The sequence below is a fragment of the Pteronotus mesoamericanus genome, unplaced genomic scaffold (genome assembly GCF_021234165.1).
Source record: "Pteronotus mesoamericanus isolate MK-2021 breed Mesoamerican mustached bat unplaced genomic scaffold, CSHL_Meso_final contig_24, whole genome shotgun sequence".
In the NCBI taxonomy this organism is placed as follows: Eukaryota; Metazoa; Chordata; class Mammalia; order Chiroptera; family Mormoopidae; genus Pteronotus; species Pteronotus mesoamericanus.
The window spans coordinates 27,564,260-27,582,711 of NW_026555100.1; the positions used below are offsets into that span (position 1 = coordinate 27,564,260).

The 18,452-nt window shown below is 43.8% G+C and overlaps 1 protein-coding gene across 3 annotated transcripts in view; it reads left to right on the forward strand.

Moving 5' to 3' along the window:
* Positions 1–15,711: 15,711 nt before the first annotated feature.
* HECTD2 (HECT domain E3 ubiquitin protein ligase 2) overlaps positions 15,712–18,452 on the forward strand; it is a 61,191-nt gene continuing 58,450 nt past the window's right edge. For all 3 annotated transcript variants that reach the window (XM_054572843.1, XM_054572844.1, XM_054572845.1), the window contains exon 1: positions 15,712–15,913. In XM_054572843.1, the coding sequence (XP_054428818.1) occupies positions 15,776–15,913 (138 nt within the window). In that variant the 5' untranslated portion in view covers positions 15,712–15,775. The remainder of the gene's footprint in view (positions 15,914–18,452) is intronic.

The following is an 18,452-nucleotide window of genomic DNA, read 5'->3' on the forward strand; positions in this document are numbered from 1 at the left end:
AAGGAGCAGGGGTATTGGAGAAAGTTTAGGGGTCAAAGAGAAGGCACTGATGTGGCGTGTCTTCCAGCTGACAAGAGGCACTGAGTTTGAGAGTCTAAGCAGAGACAGGTCTAGAACAGGCATTCTCAACTGGAGGTGATTTTGCCCCCTTAGGGGACATTTGATACTGCCTAAAGACATTTTTTAAAAGATTTTATTCATTTTTAGAGAGACGAGGGAGGGAGAAAGAGAGAAATGTTGATCAGTTGCCTCTTGTAGGTGCCACTACTGGGGACGGAACCCACCACACCAGCATGTGCCCTGACTGGGAATCAAACTGATGACCTTTTGCTTCACGGAATGAGACTTAGCCTACTGAGCCACACCAGTCAAGGCTGAAGACGTTTTTGACTGTGATGACTGGGGGAACTACTGGCATCTAGTAGGGAGAGACCAGAGATGCTGCTAAACCCACAGCAATGCACGGGATAACCTGCCCCCCGCCCTCTGCCCCCTCAACCGCAAAGAACTATCTTGTCCAAAACAGCAATAGTGACAAGGTTGAGAAACCTTGGGTTGGAATGAGGCAACATGGAAAGTGGCATGAAACAGACACCCATTAAACTAGCAAGAGTAAAAATTGGGGATTACTGACAGGATTCAGGGGGATTTTCCAGAACCCAAGTTTGGAGGTATAGCTTCACAGGAGCTACACAGTGATTTGGAAGCCATTCCCTCCACCTTGCTCACTTTGGGACCCCAGGCTTCCTTTTCTGCCCTTGGCTTCCCTTCCTCCTCCACTCTGCTTCCCAGCGTGCAGCCCCAGCTGCCATTCCAACCCTGACTCCGCGGCAGTTTGTGGTCCAAGTCTGTATAGAGGCATGCGTTGCAATCACTGTGCTTATTGCATGTTTCAAAGGGAGACCCAGATTGGCCATTCTTGGCCAACAAATGGCCTGGTTTTGAGTCAGATAGTAATCAACCACAGCCAGGTGGCAAGATCCTGCCCACTCAGCAAGGCTGTGGCAGGCACTGCAAGGAGTATTTTTTTCTCTGAGAGATGTAAAGAAAAGAACAGTTGAGGCAGAGGGAAGGAAAGCCTAAAGAGTTCAAATCACATGGCCTGAGGTCTTGACAAAATAGATGGCCATGTCACCTGCCAAGAGCAGGTCCTCTGAGAGTGGGAAAATGCAGAAGTGGGGAAGCCGAGAAAGAGCAGCTGTGGGGAACTTGATAAAGGGTTGATCAGGAGGCAAAGGACGGCAGGTGGCTCTGAGGGTCTCCACTGTGACCGGAGAAGCACCTACTCAACCGTACAGGGAGGAGAGGAGCTCCTGCCTGGGCCCCTGTCCCAGAGGGCCCACAGCTCACAACCACTGAAGAGCCATTTCGTTGTTCTTTTCTTGGCCTTGTAGAAAGTTTTTTGAAAGTTTGTAAGTGACTGAGCAAGTGGGAGCAATGGGAGACCCTCCAGCCAAGCTGGGCTTTCCAGGACAGACACTGGGGGGCCGAGAGGTCGCAGGGCCTCCCCCACTCTACGCTGGGCAAGCGAAGGAAAGGGGGACTGCTTCTGTGTGACGCTGACCTCCTCACCTCGCTCACAATGGCTGCCTGGACAAGCTTTCTTCCTCCCCTCTGCTCAGGTGGTGGGCTAGTTAGCACTTCATTGCCTGTCAGTTCCACATACACCCTTCATCACCTGCTCTGGGATAGTGCAGACGGGCCCCGTAAACGTCTCTCCTGTGCAGCAAGCACAGTGTTAAGCTTTATCAGGGAGTTCTCCTTGGAAAGATATTGGGGGAGGAAGAGGCTTCTCTTCTTAGCTGCAGTGTGATTCCCTTTGCTTCCCTTCAATCCTCCTGCAAAGCAAGAGGAGCTGTTGAGCATAGGACACCCAGGGACGCTCCACCTCAGCCAAGTGCGCAGGCGTGTAGCTCTTGGGAAGACATGCAGCCTTGGCCTGGTGACCACCTCACTGTGGCCCTACCTACCGACATGGGTGACTTGGCATGTTTTACACACACACACACACATAACACAAATATATTATATTGTCCATAAATAAATGACATATGTGAAGGATGTGGGTTAGCAATGACTCCCTCTATGCTGTGGGATTATGGATAATTTTTATTTTCATTTATGTCAGGAATTGAGGCCAAAGAAAAGAGAAATGAATTCTCAAATTCTAAAAGATAATGTACTCTCTCCTGTCTTTTTGAAAAGAAAATCACCCAAGTTAAACTAGTACATATCAATAGATTAACTTTCTGCATTTAAGTGCACCAAACTATTGAGTTTTTGCATTGTTTTGGACTCCATGAAATAACATGAAACAGAACAGTCTCTTCAAGTCTACTAATTACCTGCTACCAAGGACTATAGCAGCACACCTGGGAGGACACTGTATAGAATATAGAAAAATACTTTTTTGTATTTCTTTCTCAACACTTGGGAGGCAGGAAGAGAAATTAAAAGGAATGAGGAATGCAAATAAATATGAGTAATTATAGGTGCCAATATGCACTTTTTCTTTTGAGGTGTTTCATTTTATCCTTGCAAACATCTATTCTGTAGCCTCACAGGATGATTGGTGTATACCCGGAATCTGTACCTTAACTGCCGTGTTGATTTTGGTGTTCTGTGGAGGAAAGCCACAGGCAGGAGAGGGGAATGGTGTATTGGGGATGGGTTGCAATTTCCAACAGTAATTCTGCTATAATACTTTCTAAGCCCAAATTCTCTGCCCCTTTTTCTGTGGGTTAGAAATTTTTGTCTCTAATGTCAAAGTAAATTTATTCCCTGGCATTTAAAAGAAACACCCAAGTAACATAATCTCAATGCATTAAATCAATTTCAATTTCTGAGAGCTGAAGGAGTGCATGGAATCGTGTGTGATTGTGTGTGTGTACGTGTGTGTGGTGTAAATTCTTTTCCAAGTCTCTTGACTTGTACTGACACTATTGTTATTTCTTAAGGATAGATCCTTCCTAAGTCACCTACTCATATTTTGAAACTGGCCAGGGTTTAAAATAACTCAATGCATTTTTAGTGCCAAAGTTATCTTTGGAGGAAAAGTTCTACACACCAAGCATTCACCCCAAAAAGGGGGACTCTAAAAATACCCATTTCGGGTTGTTCGTGCCAAGAATCAAGGCTAGAGGAGAAGTGAATTTATGCCTACCCAAGTTGGAGAGAGAAAAAAATGCTCTGTGTCCCACAGCACAAGTCCTCCACCACCGTGGCTCGGAAGCCTGTTCATCATGCTGTCGAGTGCTCGCTGACCTCGCTGTTCCCGGAGGCATTCCCAGGTGAGAGCTGCCTTTTCAGCTAATCAGGAGGTGGAATGGTCCCAATAAGGCCACATCTGCTGCAGAGCTGGGTGCCTGGATGGAGTGGGCCACGATGGAGTGAAACATTATATCATATTACTAGCTGAGAAACTTCTCCCACTTTTAAAAGCAGTTTTGTAGTCTAGAAAATATATTATTTTCTTCAAGAAAAAAATAAATCACAGGAATATCTGCATATGGAATAGTATTGGCACCATGACTTCATGAACAATTATTGCTACTCTGATTAGGATTAGAGACGATGGTGACTTAACTAATCATTTTGATTCAGCTTTAACTGGAACATGGCTAAGCTATCTCAGATAGAGTTTCCAGTTTTTCTAAGCTCCTGTACCCAAGCTTCAAAGCCCATTCATTTCACAACATTGCGATCACAATACACATATATAAATGACCCAAATATGATGACGTGGAAGATTCACTTGATCACAAATGTGGGTTTTGTCTTCTAGCCTCAATAATTTGTGTTCCTTCTTTCCGGAAAAGTGCCCCCCTATTCTCCCTCCACTCCCCTGTTTCCCTGCCCCCAACTCCCATGCATATGTTCTGTCATTTCCCACAAGAGAATCTCTTACTTATCCTCCCCGACTCAGATTTAAGTGCCCACTTCGCCCCAAGGGCAAGCTTGGACTCGCTGCCCTTCCTCTGTGCTCCTGTCTCACCCTCCTCCCACCTCGTAGCACTTACACAGTTGAATTGTGACTGGTTTACTCATCTGCCCCCTCCCACCTGACAGGGGCTTCTGGAGGGCGGCAACTGAGAGCTCTATTCCCAGCATTTCGCATTTCGTTTGGCACAGTATAGGCTCTCAGTAAAGGATGGGAGCGTTGTTAAGATGCCCTTCCTCACAGGGTTGGGTGAGGGTCCAATGAGAGGAGGCCTCTAAGGCTGAGTTTCAAATGGTACAGGCCTTCCTATATGTTAGGTAGTTATGGCCAAACAGAATACACATAAAACTTGTACTGTTGTGTTTGTACCTTAGTGGATGTTTGGAACAGATGATGCTTGCCACAATGAATGGAGTTGGGAAGTGAAAGCATCTTTACTGATCCCTTTGTCTGATCCAGGCACTTCTCCAGCAATCTGGGAAGTACATATTAATATCTCCATTTTCCAGATGAGAAAACCAGAGCTCAGAAAGACCAAGACATTTGCCAATATCACACAGCTAGTAAGTGGCAAAGCCAGGATTTGATCCTAGTCCGTCTGCTTTCAGAACCCATGTTTTATAATATAATATAAATTATATTATAAATAATATAATATATAATACAATATAGTTTAAATTGTATTTTATATTATATCTAATGTTATATATTGGTTTTTATCAAAAATTATAGAGAAAAATCTTGACTAAGACATAAATGCCTATTTGATTAGTATGTCCCAACCTTTGTAATGTATGGCCTATACATTTGTGTAGTGTTTTGTGGGTATAGGTGGGAAAGCAGGGTTATAACATCAAGCTAAAGAACATTTGAATCTCACATGACAGGCATACTTAGCCATCACCTGAACACATGCATTTTAATAGTTAATAAGGATTAGTTTCTTTTACTGAGGCTGCTCCTTCAATCATGAAGCAATACACACACACACACACACACACACACACACACACACACACCACCCTTGGAAAACTGCATTTTTCAAGGTCATGCTCAAGTGTAATATGTTTTAAAAGCCCCCTGCCAGACACACTTATGGAAAATTAATTACTTCCTCTTCTGCATACTCATAGATTTTTCTACATACTTCTGCCGTAGTTCCTTTTCACACTGTGTTATGGTTAAACACCTCTATCCTAGACAAAGAAATCAACAAGAGTAGGAACTTTGTCAACATCTGCATGTTTTTAGGGCCTACCTCAGTGCTCAGCATACAATAGATGCTCAAGAAATGATGAACAGAATTACCTGAAAGGAACTGTTTATTGCACTTTACACTCTCATTTCACCACTAGAGGGCAATGTGATCAAGATTACAAATACCACTCATGGAATTCCAGCTGAGTAAGAAGCTTTTGAAAAGATGTATCTTATTTCTCAGATTCTTTGTATATTTTTGCCATGTCTTTTATTCAATTATGTATCTAAACTTGACGAAACATTCTAAAAATGTAAAAAGAACACTTGAAACAGAGGTTAAAGGCCAGAGAGCCAAGGAGTCTAGGGATTAATTGCCTGGCATGGAGAGAAGAAACTACAAGCTACCAAGGAGATTGGAGATGCTCCTTGCTCCTTCAGATGTGAAGCAGCTATCTCAATATTAGTGCTATATCTTTCCACATTTTAAAATGCTTGGCCTTTCACGTTAACCCCAGGGTGAGTGAAACATCATGGCATTTAAGAAAATACCAAGGGACAAGAGAATAAGCATTTATGGGGCGAGTGCTGAGAGAATACAAATCAAGCACAACTTTCAGTCTAAAAAGCTTCTGCATATCTATTTCTGAAGCATAGCAATTCTATACCACAGCTGGTTTTCCTTCTGTCTAGATTTCAGGTCCTTTATGGGACAAGAATTCAAGAGGCAAGTTTCTAATGAGGTATCGCCTTTGTAAATGTAAATCAACCTTGGAAGAAACTCCAGTGATCACTGCCATGGTGCCAGATGACACCTCCTTGAAACATTTCCTGGCCCTCCCAGCTACAGGCTCTCCACCTGGTTCACTCCCATAGTCCTTTGTGCCTCCCTGCCATCCTACCTCCTGTTACATTTATGTAGGTATGTGCCTTAACTCCCCTCCTAGACTGGCACTCCTTCAGGGTCAACACATGTTTTTTCATCCTCATCATCCAAAGAGTGTCTATTAATATTCTTACACAGAGTAGGTGTTGAGTAAATTTTGTTTAATGAAACTGAGTGGAATTGAATTTGTGTTCTAATACCTGTGAATTTCAAGACTCCTTTATTTTTTTAGTATGTTTCCACTTTCTCTTCACACACAGCTGATTTAGCAGTAGAACTTATATCAGTTTTAAACTCGGGTAGATTCTTGTGCAGTCAAAAAAATTTCCCATCATAAACATTTAGAGCCAGTGCCACAATTTCGTTCACAGTTACATACAGGCATACCTCAGCGATGTTGCAAGTTGGGTCGCAGACCACCATACAGTAACAAGTAGTATCACAATAAAGTGAGTCATAATCTTTTTTGCTAATAGAGGGTCTTTGCCTACAATTTGTAAAAAATGCAGCACCTCTGAAGCACAATAAAATGAAGTGTGCTTGTACTTATACTTATTTAACCTAACTAGGTTCCCTCATGTGTATTTTCAGGGGTGGGGTGTCTAGGAAAATAATGATTTTTTTAAAACAAATTAAAAGCTAATGTTCCTTTTATTACTTTCCTCTGCCCATGAAGCCTATGTTTTGAATGATCTGGCCAATCTAACTGCATTTATACATACAAATAAGTATATTATTATCTCTCTAATGAATTCAAAACATAAATAATTGGCAACAGTTGAATAATTATTGTTATAATATTGACTTGATGTCATTCTAGCCACATCATTTATTTGTGGGGGTTTTTTTTAAATAAATGTTTAAGTGCCTACTGGGTATCAGGTTCTGCTCTTGGTATTGAGGGAAAAGGTAAACAAAAGAGACACAAACCTGTCCAAGTGGCACTGAAGTTCTAGTGGGGCTGAAAACAGTGAAACTTGATGATTATCAGGATCAAGTAGCTATGTGTAGCAGTGTTGAAAATAAATGTATGGCTTAATGCAAGTCTTTAAAAGTGTAAAATGGCCAGTAGTTTCACTTTCCTGTGTCTACACCCCCTCCTCTATCTAGGGAACTGGTGGACTAGAAGCATCCATTCTGAGGACCCTTGTACCTTGAATACTCCAGCTGAATTTTTCCTGAGTATCGGTTTTCTACTGAGATGTAAAAAAAAACAAAACAAAACAAACAAACAAAAAACCACAAAACACCCACTGCTATAGGCAACACCCATTTATTATCTCACTGTTTTGCAAGTCAGAAGTCTAGGCGGGCCTGGCTGGGCCTTCTGCTTAGGCTCTCACAAGCTGAGGTCAAGGGGTCAGCTGGCTGGCTCTCGTGTGGAGGCTCTGGGAAGACCCCGTATATAAGCTTATTCAAGCCATTGGCAGAGCCAGTCCCGTGCAGTTGTAGGGTGATGTCCCTGTTTCCTGGCCAGTGGTCGCTGGGGACTCTCTCTCACTCCTTGCCTTTTCACAGCCTCCTCCATCACCAAAGCCAGACACAGTGTTTGGAGACCTTCCTACTCTGTGATCCCCACTGCCAGCCCAAGAAAACACCCTACTCTTCGGGGCCCGTGTGCTTAGATGAGGTCCACTTGGACAACTGCCACATAGTCCAGCTGTGCCACATAACACAGTCATGGGAGTGGGCTCTCCTCACCCTCCCAGGGCCTGGATAGCAGGACGGTGGAACATTTTGGGGGACCATTCAGAAATTCCTCCTACCCTACTGACCAATGGAATTTCCACCTCAAACAGTCAGTCATCTAGAGACCTCTGCTGCCAGGCAGGAAGGTTTCAGACCCATGACACAGAGAAGGTTATTAGAATCATATAAGGCCATTTTATTTCATTGAACTGGGGTCTTCTCCCCCTCCTACACACACGCATACACCCACTGGAGGTCTTTTAAAAGTGCACATTGGAATTTTACAGAAACCTTTTTCAGGTTGTTCGGTCCTTTTCCCTTCATGTCTGTTCCTTAGAAAACATCATCTGTTTCCGTGAAGCACAGCTACAATGAGCGCCTTCAAGTAAAAAGAATATTAATATTAATGAGTTGTCATTTACAGAAACCTTTTTAGGCCTAATCTTCTAAGATGTGGGTTAATAAACAACATAATTTTTTCTTGGCAATTTTTATCTGCCATTCATTAAATTTTAGTATTTCACTATTTCCTTGACAAAATATAGATGTGATGAGCTGATATCTGAAAGGCCAAGATGACATAATGGCGCGTATCAATTTTTATACAGTGCTTTTTTTTTTCACTTTTATGGAGTTGGAGAACAAAGGAACTGTGAGTTTTGTTTAAATTTATCCAAACTAAGTTTATGAGGCAAGCACCTCTCCCCTCTGAAAATGATATCTACCTAAACATTGGACTAGGTCCATCACTACCTACTTCAGAATTACCTGGAGCAGATTGTTTAAAAGGAGGATTGCTGGGCCCTCCTCCGAGTTACACAACAGCAAGGACTTATTTCATTGTAAAGAACACAAGACAGACAGGCATATAAAAGCAAACATCCACACCAACTTTCTCTCAAAAGAAATGGGACTTTATGTCAGAGGAGTTGAATGGCTTGCCAATGCCATTAAGCATTGGGTGGTGGTGGTGGTTGTTTTTCTTTCTCTCCATCTTCCGTAGTGTCAGCTTCATTCTGAAGAGAGGCATCCCTAGCTCCCAGCACATCTGCCTCCTCTACCACAGCTTGGAAGAGAGAGGAGCTTGTTTCCAAAAGTTCCCTATGTAGTAAGGAAGCACCCTCCCCTAAAAGTTCCCAGAAAATATTTGTTCACCTCTTGTTAAACCGAATTAGGTCACCTGCCCATTCCCAAGCCAATACTGTGATCAAGAGATGGGTTTGTGCTCTGAGCCATGTGCCACCTCCTACAACCACACACAGAGACACGGCATTGCGCGGGGACAGGGAGATTGTATGCACCAGAGGAGAGGGAGACGGATGTTGGGAGACGGCACAGTGCCCGCTGCACTTCCCAGATGCCGCGGTCACACAGGTGGAGCAGTCGCACTCCAGAGAGCACCAGTCTCACAGAAGACAATGTGAAGGCTACCCCTGCCCACCCCCCACCTGATGCTTTTGTGACTTGACAGCCCTAATCTCTGGGTGAAGTCTCAAAGTCTGCATTTCAAGAAGTTACCCAGAGAGTCTGCGCCCCACCAAGTGCAAGGGCCATCGCACTCCACTAGCAACGTCTTGGGGGAGAGTTTCATCATTCTTGTATCTTAAGTCCAATCTGTTGCTTGCTACATACTAAGGAATTAATAATGTTGGTTAATTGGTGAGGCAATTATTGATTCTATCAACCAGATAGAGGTGGTCAGGAAGACCTCCTAGCATTAAAATATACAATACCTGCACAATACCTGTAGCAGGAGAGAGCTGAGGGCGCTGACACTGAGCCTGGCTTTTCTGAGCTTAATAGACAAGGGTCTCTGCAGCAGCAAATTGACAAAACAATCTGCCGATATAATAGGGCCATGACTAAGAATTCAGACTTGCCTTTAGAAATGAATTTCCAAAAGAGGTTTGTAATCAGCATAATTAGAAAAGCCCATGATTTTCAAGGTAGTCGTGGAACTTCTTGACTTTCTCTATGCCCTTCTTTGTTGATAGCAATTTTTTTTCAAGAAGTAGATGTTTTAGTGCCATTTAGTATTCTGCACTAGGCCAAGCTCTGTCACAAAGATATAAGGATCAGAGGTGAGAAACAATGGTCCACAACCATCAGAACGCATCAGTGCAGACCCTGAAACCAGGAACTTCTAGGTATTCTGGAAGGTGTGCTCGTGCTGGGATTCCCCGTATCACAGGACACCCTTTCCTATGAAGAAAAATATGATAGAAATAGAGTTGTCCCAGTCCTGGCTGGTGTGGCTCAGTTGGTTGGGTGTCACCCCACAAAGCAAAAGTTGCGGGTTCAATTCCTAGTCAGACCACATGCCTGGGTTGCGGGTTTGGTCCTGGTCAGTGAGAAGGCCATCCAGGGCATATAGGAGGGGCCCTGGATGATGGATGTTTCTCTCTCACATTAATGTTTCTCTCCCTCCCTTCCCTTCTCTCTAAAAATAAATATGTAAAGTTTAAAAATAATAATAAAGAGTCGCCCCAGGAAAGTTTAATGCACCTGCTTTGTAACAGGGGGAGATCTACCATCTATGTGCATCCCACTAGTGCTAATGCCTATTGCCTAAACAGTGATGCTGGGAACCCGAATTTCATATTTGTCTGCCCTTTAAAAATCAGCTCTGTGTTTCAGTAACCCAGGACTTACTAAAATCTTTCCCAAATGTCCTTTGTTGCTCTCCTGATCAAAACATGATCGTCACATTAGTAACATTTGCAGGGTCCCAAAAAGCAGAGTCTCTGAAGCATTTAAGATTGAACTATTCAATAATGCTTTTTCAGCCTGCGGGCCAGGAGTTTGCAGGTGGCGAGGGATCCTCTGTGCCTGCCATCAAAAACCTCTGGAGACAAAGGAATCATTAACTAAAGATTATTAACTTGGATGGCCACCTTAATAGATGGTGATTATTTCAGTATCTCTAGTAGAAAATATTCTATTAGGATGTCAGGCAACAGGGAGGTCTTGGATGGGCTTTCAGTAACAGTCCTTTATTGTGACCAAATCTAGGAGTTATAATAACCTAACATCAGTATACAATTACAGGTCCTTAAAAGAAATAAAATGGACATCTATTCCTGCCATAAACATTTTTCTGAGCAACTATCTGTGCTGCGTGTGATGAATCTGCACAGTTTACTAGACATCATTCCTTAATTTCCCCACTTTTAAAAGGGGGTGAGTCCCTACAGCAACATTGAAAGTAGGTTCCTGAGAAGAATACACAAACCAGTCCTTAGAAACTGCTTAGCACTTACCCAGTAAGTGCTTGCAAAGTTAAATTTATTAAAATGCATCATAATTTGCAAAGCACTTTTTTTTTCGTTTTGTTTCATAACACCCATGCAAAAATAAGGAAACGAACTCAAGGACAAAGTGATGTTGCCAGGGCCACATTAATTAGTTAAAAATGGAAGAGCCAGAATTAAAAGCCAATTTTCACAACTACTAATTTTACTTTTTCAAATATCTTGAGTTGAAATACTGGGGCATCTTTTCTAATTCTGAAGATGTTCATGCTTTTACAGAGGTTACTATAATTTTTTAACTACTAACCCTAGGATTAAGATGACACATATTGTTTGATTGAGGTTGTGTCCTTACAACTGAAACAACAGCTTAAACTAGTCAAAACTCAACCAATCTACCAGTTCTGGGGTGTGTGTGTATGTGTGTGTGTGTGCTGTGTAACAGGAATGTGTTTAGCTGCAAATGACAGAAAACCCAATTAACATGGATTTAAACAAGATTGGAATTTGTCTCACAAAATAAAAAATTCAGAGTGAGGCAGTCCAAGCTGGTGTATCAGTTCCATAATTTCAGAATTGCCCTGGATCTCTTCATCTTTCCACAACAGTGTCCTAAGTGTTTTGACATTTATCCTCATGCTTACAGCCCCATAGTGACAGGGTTGTACCACCACAGCCACACACATGCCCATTTCAGGCAGGACAAAGGTGGCAGAAACCAGACCGATCACCTGAATGAGCGCAGCCCATCACTTGAAGCACTTTTGTAACTCTTCTTGGGAACTGTCTCCAGAGATCCATATGAGCCGCATCAAGAAAATGTCTGATTTCATTTATTCTGAGCTTATTCAGTGCCTCCTCAACAGCAAACTGCAGGTAGTGTGCTGTATGTGCAGATTCAAGGAATCATTAGACATGGCCCTTCCGCTCTATGCTACGACCTATTGGGGTACCAAACAACTAAAACGTAATTGTAAGTATGTGCAAAATGCTCTGGCAGCAGAAAGGGACAATTGATTCTAATTAGGACATAAAGAGAACGGCTTTTTTTTTTTTTTAGTAAAGAATTCAGGTGAATGCTATACCAGGAATTTCAGAGTTTTGCTTTGAAAGATCATTGAAGTATTTTTAAACAAAGACTGTCAAGAAATTATGTATTTTGAAAAGGTCATTCTGGTAGCAATTGGAGCAGGCAAAACACTGAAGGCAAGTCCAGTTGGCAAGCTATGTAAATAATCAAGAACAGTTGGCAAGCTGTGTAAATAATTTGGGTTAGAGATTTCAGGGCCTTGACTAGATCAGTGGCCATGGGAATCCAGAGAAAAAGAATAGATTCAAGAGAGGTCTGATTGAAAATACAAAGCGTGCTGATCTCCTGTTCTTCGGTCTTGGCTCTATATAAAATTGTGCAATTAAAAAAATCATTCTCTAAAGTCATATTTTTCATATCACTGGGGGTATTCTAAAGAATGAGTTGTACAGATTTGAACAGTAGGTCAAGATGTTCTGTTTTTATAAAAACAAATCAAGAAGCATTATGTGTGTGGACAGATTAGACAGATGATTCATAGAAAGATAGATTGATTTTGTAAAGATATGGATGAAAGTCTTAGTGATTATCTGACATTGGGTAGGATCCAGAGTTTATTTTCTTCATTTTGCTAATCTGTATTTTCTTTTTCTATAATGATAATGTATTGTTTATGTACTAAAGAAAAGCCACTCTTAACAGTAATTTCAAAAAGCTACAGTCATTAAACCTGAGGAAATGTAGCGTTTTCCACAATGTTGACATGGCTGACATAAGATTGTTTCTCCGCGTTTACTACTTTGGGACAACGCTCAAGCTGAATTGTGAAAAGGTTTTCTTTAAAAAACAAGTTCACTATTTCATAGCTATTCCTTCTACATTTAAGGTGTTAGTTATAAAGCCCTCCTGAAAGGCCTGTCAGAACTTACTTTGCTATTGTTAACTAGACTGGTATCACTGTATATAATTACAATAGAATGTTATCTGTAATTTAGAACTTCCACTACCTTGTAATTGGGCCCTTTCTTTTCTTCCACGGAAATGACTAGTTCTCTAACTTTCCCATACCTCCCTCCCAAAGCCGTAGTCTCCACAGGTATAATTAATAAGTACAGGTTTTCCACCTGGACTTTGGAAGGTGAAATGTTTCTCCCGCCCCACTCCCAGTTTGCACTTGGATGTCATCACTATTACACTTCTCCCTGACACCTGGCATAGCTGAAAAGTATCTTCTCTGCACTTTGTACAGAACTTTCTGTCTGTCCTACTCCATCCCCCTCTCTCCCACCTGGGCCCCCAGAAGCATGGTAGTGGTAGCAGGGAGTGTGTCTCACAAACCCACCAGTCCGCTGGGGCGGGCACTGCGGCTTCCAGAGCCCCTTGCCACCCTCTGCCCCCCACCCCCCGAGGGCATGTGCGTGACGCAGGGATAGGGTGATGCACTGAGGGCAATATATTTAATAGGAAGTAAAAAAAATCAACAAGCTATGTATTTTTGGTATGTAACTACAAGTAGACTTATTTAAAAATGGATTATTGACTCTGATGCAGTAGCAGAAATTAAAATTTCTGACTTGCTTTGTTTTGTCAGTATTTAAGCATTTTTTTCCCTACTGAATGTGACTACATATACGGCGAGACACACTGATTTTGGCTCACACGTGAAAAGAGAAAGTATAAGGCATATAATTCTCATCCAAACATTATAATACAAATTTCTAAATTTAGTTGAAAACAATAGGAAAGAGAATACTTTCCCCCCTAGTATTCTATCAGCCTAGATCGGCAGCACAAAATATCTTGAATTTTAGTTAAAATAAAGGCTTTTGTTTATAAAATGGCATTTGAGTTATTGCTGTACCAAAAGATCAGCATACCAACCTGCTAAAAGAAGTATTTGTACATTTCTCTGTATAGGATGAGTATTTCAGAGGTTTAAGACAGAAAGAAAATCCTGAAAAAGAATTTTTAAAAAAAATAGTGAGGAGAATGCTTCAAAATAATGTATGCATACATAATTTCCCAAGGCTAATTAGCAATAAAATACTTTTTGATGACTATACAGCACTTACTCCCTAATAATTAACATTTAAATAAGTTATGACAGCAACTATATTAAAGCTAGAAAGCTTTTTTATAAGTAAAAGACAGAATTTTAACCTACAAGGTAATCTTGACTACTAATTATTATGTTCGCTACATTATTCGCTTCAGATCTGCTTGTTTCAAATTCTGGGTTTGAACAACCTGCAACCTCATCTCATGATGCACTATAACTAGTACCTAGTTATGCTAGTAACCGAATTACGTAAACCAATAGATTAACATCATCCTTCAGTTTGTTTCAGAGATATTTTTGGTTCTTATATTTGGATCTGAGTATCCTTGATATGAAGTCACTCAGCCTTGCTTGGGGGAAGGACTGAGCAAAAAGGAAAAAGGACTCATGGGCGCGGACAACAGTGTGGTGGTCGGGGGTGGGGTATAAGGCGACTAAACAGTAATGGGAAAAAAAGAAAAAGAAAATTCACTCAAGCTCAAATCAAATAACAAAGCCACAACCTAAACATCTGAAGACTTTTTGTCTAGAAATTTCCTATTTTTGATAGGGGGTACAGCCCATTGCTACTCTCTCCCTTCTTAGATCAGCAGGTGTCTCCGCCCCTCCTGTAGTCTGAGAGCAGGAAAAGGAGGGGGGCAAATAAGAAAGGGAAGGAAATTGTCTTGGTGGCTTGGTGGTGGGGGTGGGGTTTTGTTTTAAGTCCACGATTGAAAGCTTTCCTCTTGAATTTTAAAGTTCTTACCCATATGAATGATCTGACATTAAGGATTACGCAGCAGAGTTTGGGTCTGTCCATCTGTAACTTATAAAAGGAAAGGAATAAGGAAGGGATAGGAGGCAGCAAAGGGATGCAGGGAGAGAACAAGATGTAGGCGCGTGGGAACGGGAAGGGAGAGGCGGACTTGGCAGCCAAAGGGTTTCGAGAGGAACAAGAATGGAAAGTGTGGCCTGGCCGCCCAGCCCTGTGGTGAAGGTAGAGCCCACGCCGTCTCAGTCTCCCTCCCCTGGCTTTTCCTTTGTAGATGGGGGCCCTGGGAGCATCTAGACTGGGTCGGTCGCCTAAGAATGGAAAGGCTGTCTCCTGAGCAAGGGGAGGCGGGCGGACGGGGACGGCAGGACGAGCAGCCGCCCCTCCGCAGACCGGTGGGCGCTGGGGAGGAAAAGGCCACCAGCCCAGATTCCGCGGGTCCAGGTGCCCCCTGCCCGGGCCTTCCGTAGCGGGGAAGCTGCCACCCTCGCCCCGCCCTACAGGCGCCCCCAGGGCGCCCTGCATCCCCGTCGGATCTTAGGCAGGCTTCGCCGGGTCCCTCGAGTCCAGGCTGCTGTGGACCCTCCTCGCGTCTTCCCCGATTGACTGCAAACAACAGGGCGGCCAGCCTTCGGCTGCGGGGTCTCCCACCCAGGCCCTCGGGGTTGGCGAGGGTGGCGGCACCCCACGCCCCACACCGTGGAACGCGGAGCCTGGAGCCGGCGGGGGCGGCCGCGGGGAGCGGGAGCGGCTGGAGCAGCGTCATCAGCCCGGACGCGCGCGGGGGGCGGGAAGGGGCGGGGCATGCGGGCGCGCGCGGGGCCGGAGCGCGGCGGGGGCGGCGCGGCGCTGCGGGTGGAAGCGGCGGCCCAGAGCCCTCTCGCGGTCGCGGCGGCAGCAGCGCCAGCCCCAGCCGCAGCCTGGCCGCCGCCGCCGCCGCCGCCGCCTCGCGCTCCCGCCGCCCGGCCCGACATGAGCGAAGCGGATCGGGTGCCCTCGCCCGCCGCGCCGCCGGCGGGCGCGCTGGCCGCGCCGGAGGAGAGGAAAGGGAAGGAGCCGGAGCGCCAGAAGCTGCCGCCCATCGTGTCGGCAGGCGTCGGCGCGACTGCGGTAGGTGCTGGTTGGGAGCCGCGGGACGCCCCGACGGCGGGCATCCGGGGGAAGGGCGAGGGGCACCCAGAGGCCCGTGTCTCCTCCGGGGATCCCCCCGGGCTACCCAGGATGATGCGCCCAGCCCCCCTTCCTGGGGCTGAAATGAAAGAGTTGTGCCTCTTGGACCGCCGCGATCACTTCGCCAGCTGCACCTTCCACCCTCGGGAAACGAGGTGGCAGGGTCTGCTGGCTGTTTTTTGGTTATTTTTTGATTTGGGGGTGGTGCACTTTCTCTAAGGAACTGACCGGCGTCTTGGAGTTGGCATTATCTGTTGGATGAGGATAAGGTATCAGGCAGGCGGGAGTGGGTTTTCCACCGAGCTGCCTGCCTGCCCACCTTTTTTCCGCTTTTCTTTCTTCCTCCTTCAGATTGAACTGGCTCCGCGGCGAGTTTCCAATTGTGACCTTCCGGTTGCTGTCAGGGTAGTGGGCGGTAGATGCTTCAGTGATGGTTTTATTAATATTTTTCATATGGTACAGACATGTGACGTAAGGTGGGGAAGCTTTTTTAACCTTTTTATTTAAATTCAAGTTATCTAAGCTTGACAGGGCTGATTTTCCAGCTGGATTTTCTTAAAGATTATTTGATGAGCGCTCTCAGGCTTCAAACTACATAGTGCCAGATGATGTAATGGCACAGCCCCCCTTCCCTGTTTTTACTGGTGGATATGGCTGGTTACTTTGGAGAACACACACAAAAATTAACCTCTGATTTTTTGAGATTTTTATTTGAAATAAAATTTAAATACTTTCTGAGAGTTTGCTTCGGTACATTTAAAGACCACTTTGTCATGCAGCTGCGAGTGACAAAATAGTAAAAGTTTGGAGAGCACGATACATTTTCCTTATTCCGACTTGCAATTCATTTCTTAAAACCTCCCTCTTATGTGACTAAAAACTTAACTAAAATACCTAATTATTCTTTAAAGTATCAGGTTTGTTTCGGTGTATTTTTTCAAAAATAGCTAAGGACTGATACTGGAAATCGCTAGAACGAGCTCTTTATGTTAAATCAGTGCAGCAAAGTGGACTAATAAAATGATATTTTGAAATATAGGTGCAGTTGAATGGAAAATTGAAGTTGTGGTTAGGAATTATTCGCGAAATCCTTTGAAGGAATTTGTCACCCGTCTCCTGGCAGAACCAGTTCCCTTCTGTTGTTGGTCCCCTAGGCTTTCAGAGCTGATCTAGACAGTTAGCTAGCGTTTCAACAGTAACTATCCTAAGTCAGTTGTTTACAATGATGAATGCATGCGCTTTCAGAAACAGTTATATGAATAGGTTTAGGTCCTCAAGTGAGCAGCCTCCCAGAAACATTTATTTATCGCAGTGTAACTGAAAAATTGAAGGTTTGGAATAAAAGCTTGGGGGAATTGATAAGATGTGGACACAGGTATATAGAAAGACTTGTTATCTGAAACCCTTGGGGCTTTGGCATTCAGAGTTTTTCACATTTTAGAAAGGTAATTCTGTGTGTGTGTGTGTGTGTGTGTGTGTGTGTGTGTGTGTGTAATATCCACAGTGAAGTCCTGGCTGGGTCTCCATAATCAAGCATATTAATAGCTCTTCAGTGAAGTATATGTGTACTCACGCTAAATGAAGTCAGATTATAAGTAGCTTAATATCAGTTCAGATCAGGTTGGATTGTCACCAAATGAGTTACAAAAACCTTCCAGTTTCAAGAGCTTATAGGATTTGGAAGTGTGAATAAAGGGTTATGGACTTGTACTATTAGTCAAACAGAAGAAGAGAGTTCAAGAAGTTTTTTAAACTCTTGACTTAAGCCTTGAAAAGACACAGGTTTAGTTAGGAGAGAAGGAGGATGAGTAGAAAAACTTGAGATTCTGAAGTCAATTTCTGGTGCCTCAGAAGGTTTTTCAGGGTTGGTAGTGGTTGATTGGTTGGTTGGTTGGTTTGTTTCTTTTAAGCGACATTCAGAATTTATGGCTCTTTGAATTGACAGGTTTGTCATTAGCACTGATGTTTTGAATCGTGACAGGAGAGCAAAGGACTTTTTTCTCAGGTTTTGCAGCATGAGTTAGAAGAGCAAGGGGCCCTGGACAATTAGTTCAGCGGGTTGGAGCATCTTCCCTCTGTCCCAGGGTTGCTCTCCATCCCCGTCAGGGCGCACACAGGAGGAAACCAATTAGTGAATGGGTGGGTGGGGCAATGATCGATGCGTCTCCTGTTTGTGCCTCTGTCTTCCTCTCCAAGATCAACTTTTCAAAAAGAGGAAACAGAAGATGATGATGATGATGATGATGATGATGTGTGTATATTTGAATCTGTGTATATACAATATTTGTCACAGAGAGATTTCTAGATCTGGAATTCTGAGTTACAGCAGTGAATAACCTAGGTCAAGAAGATATGCACTTGGCCCTCCGGAGGGTGAGAAAGCCAAGGTGCTGGGATGAGTGAGTTCGTCCTAGGTGAGGGAAGCCTGGGGTTGGGGCAGGAAAGGCGGACACTGGCTTGTTTGGTTCTTCAGCCTTCA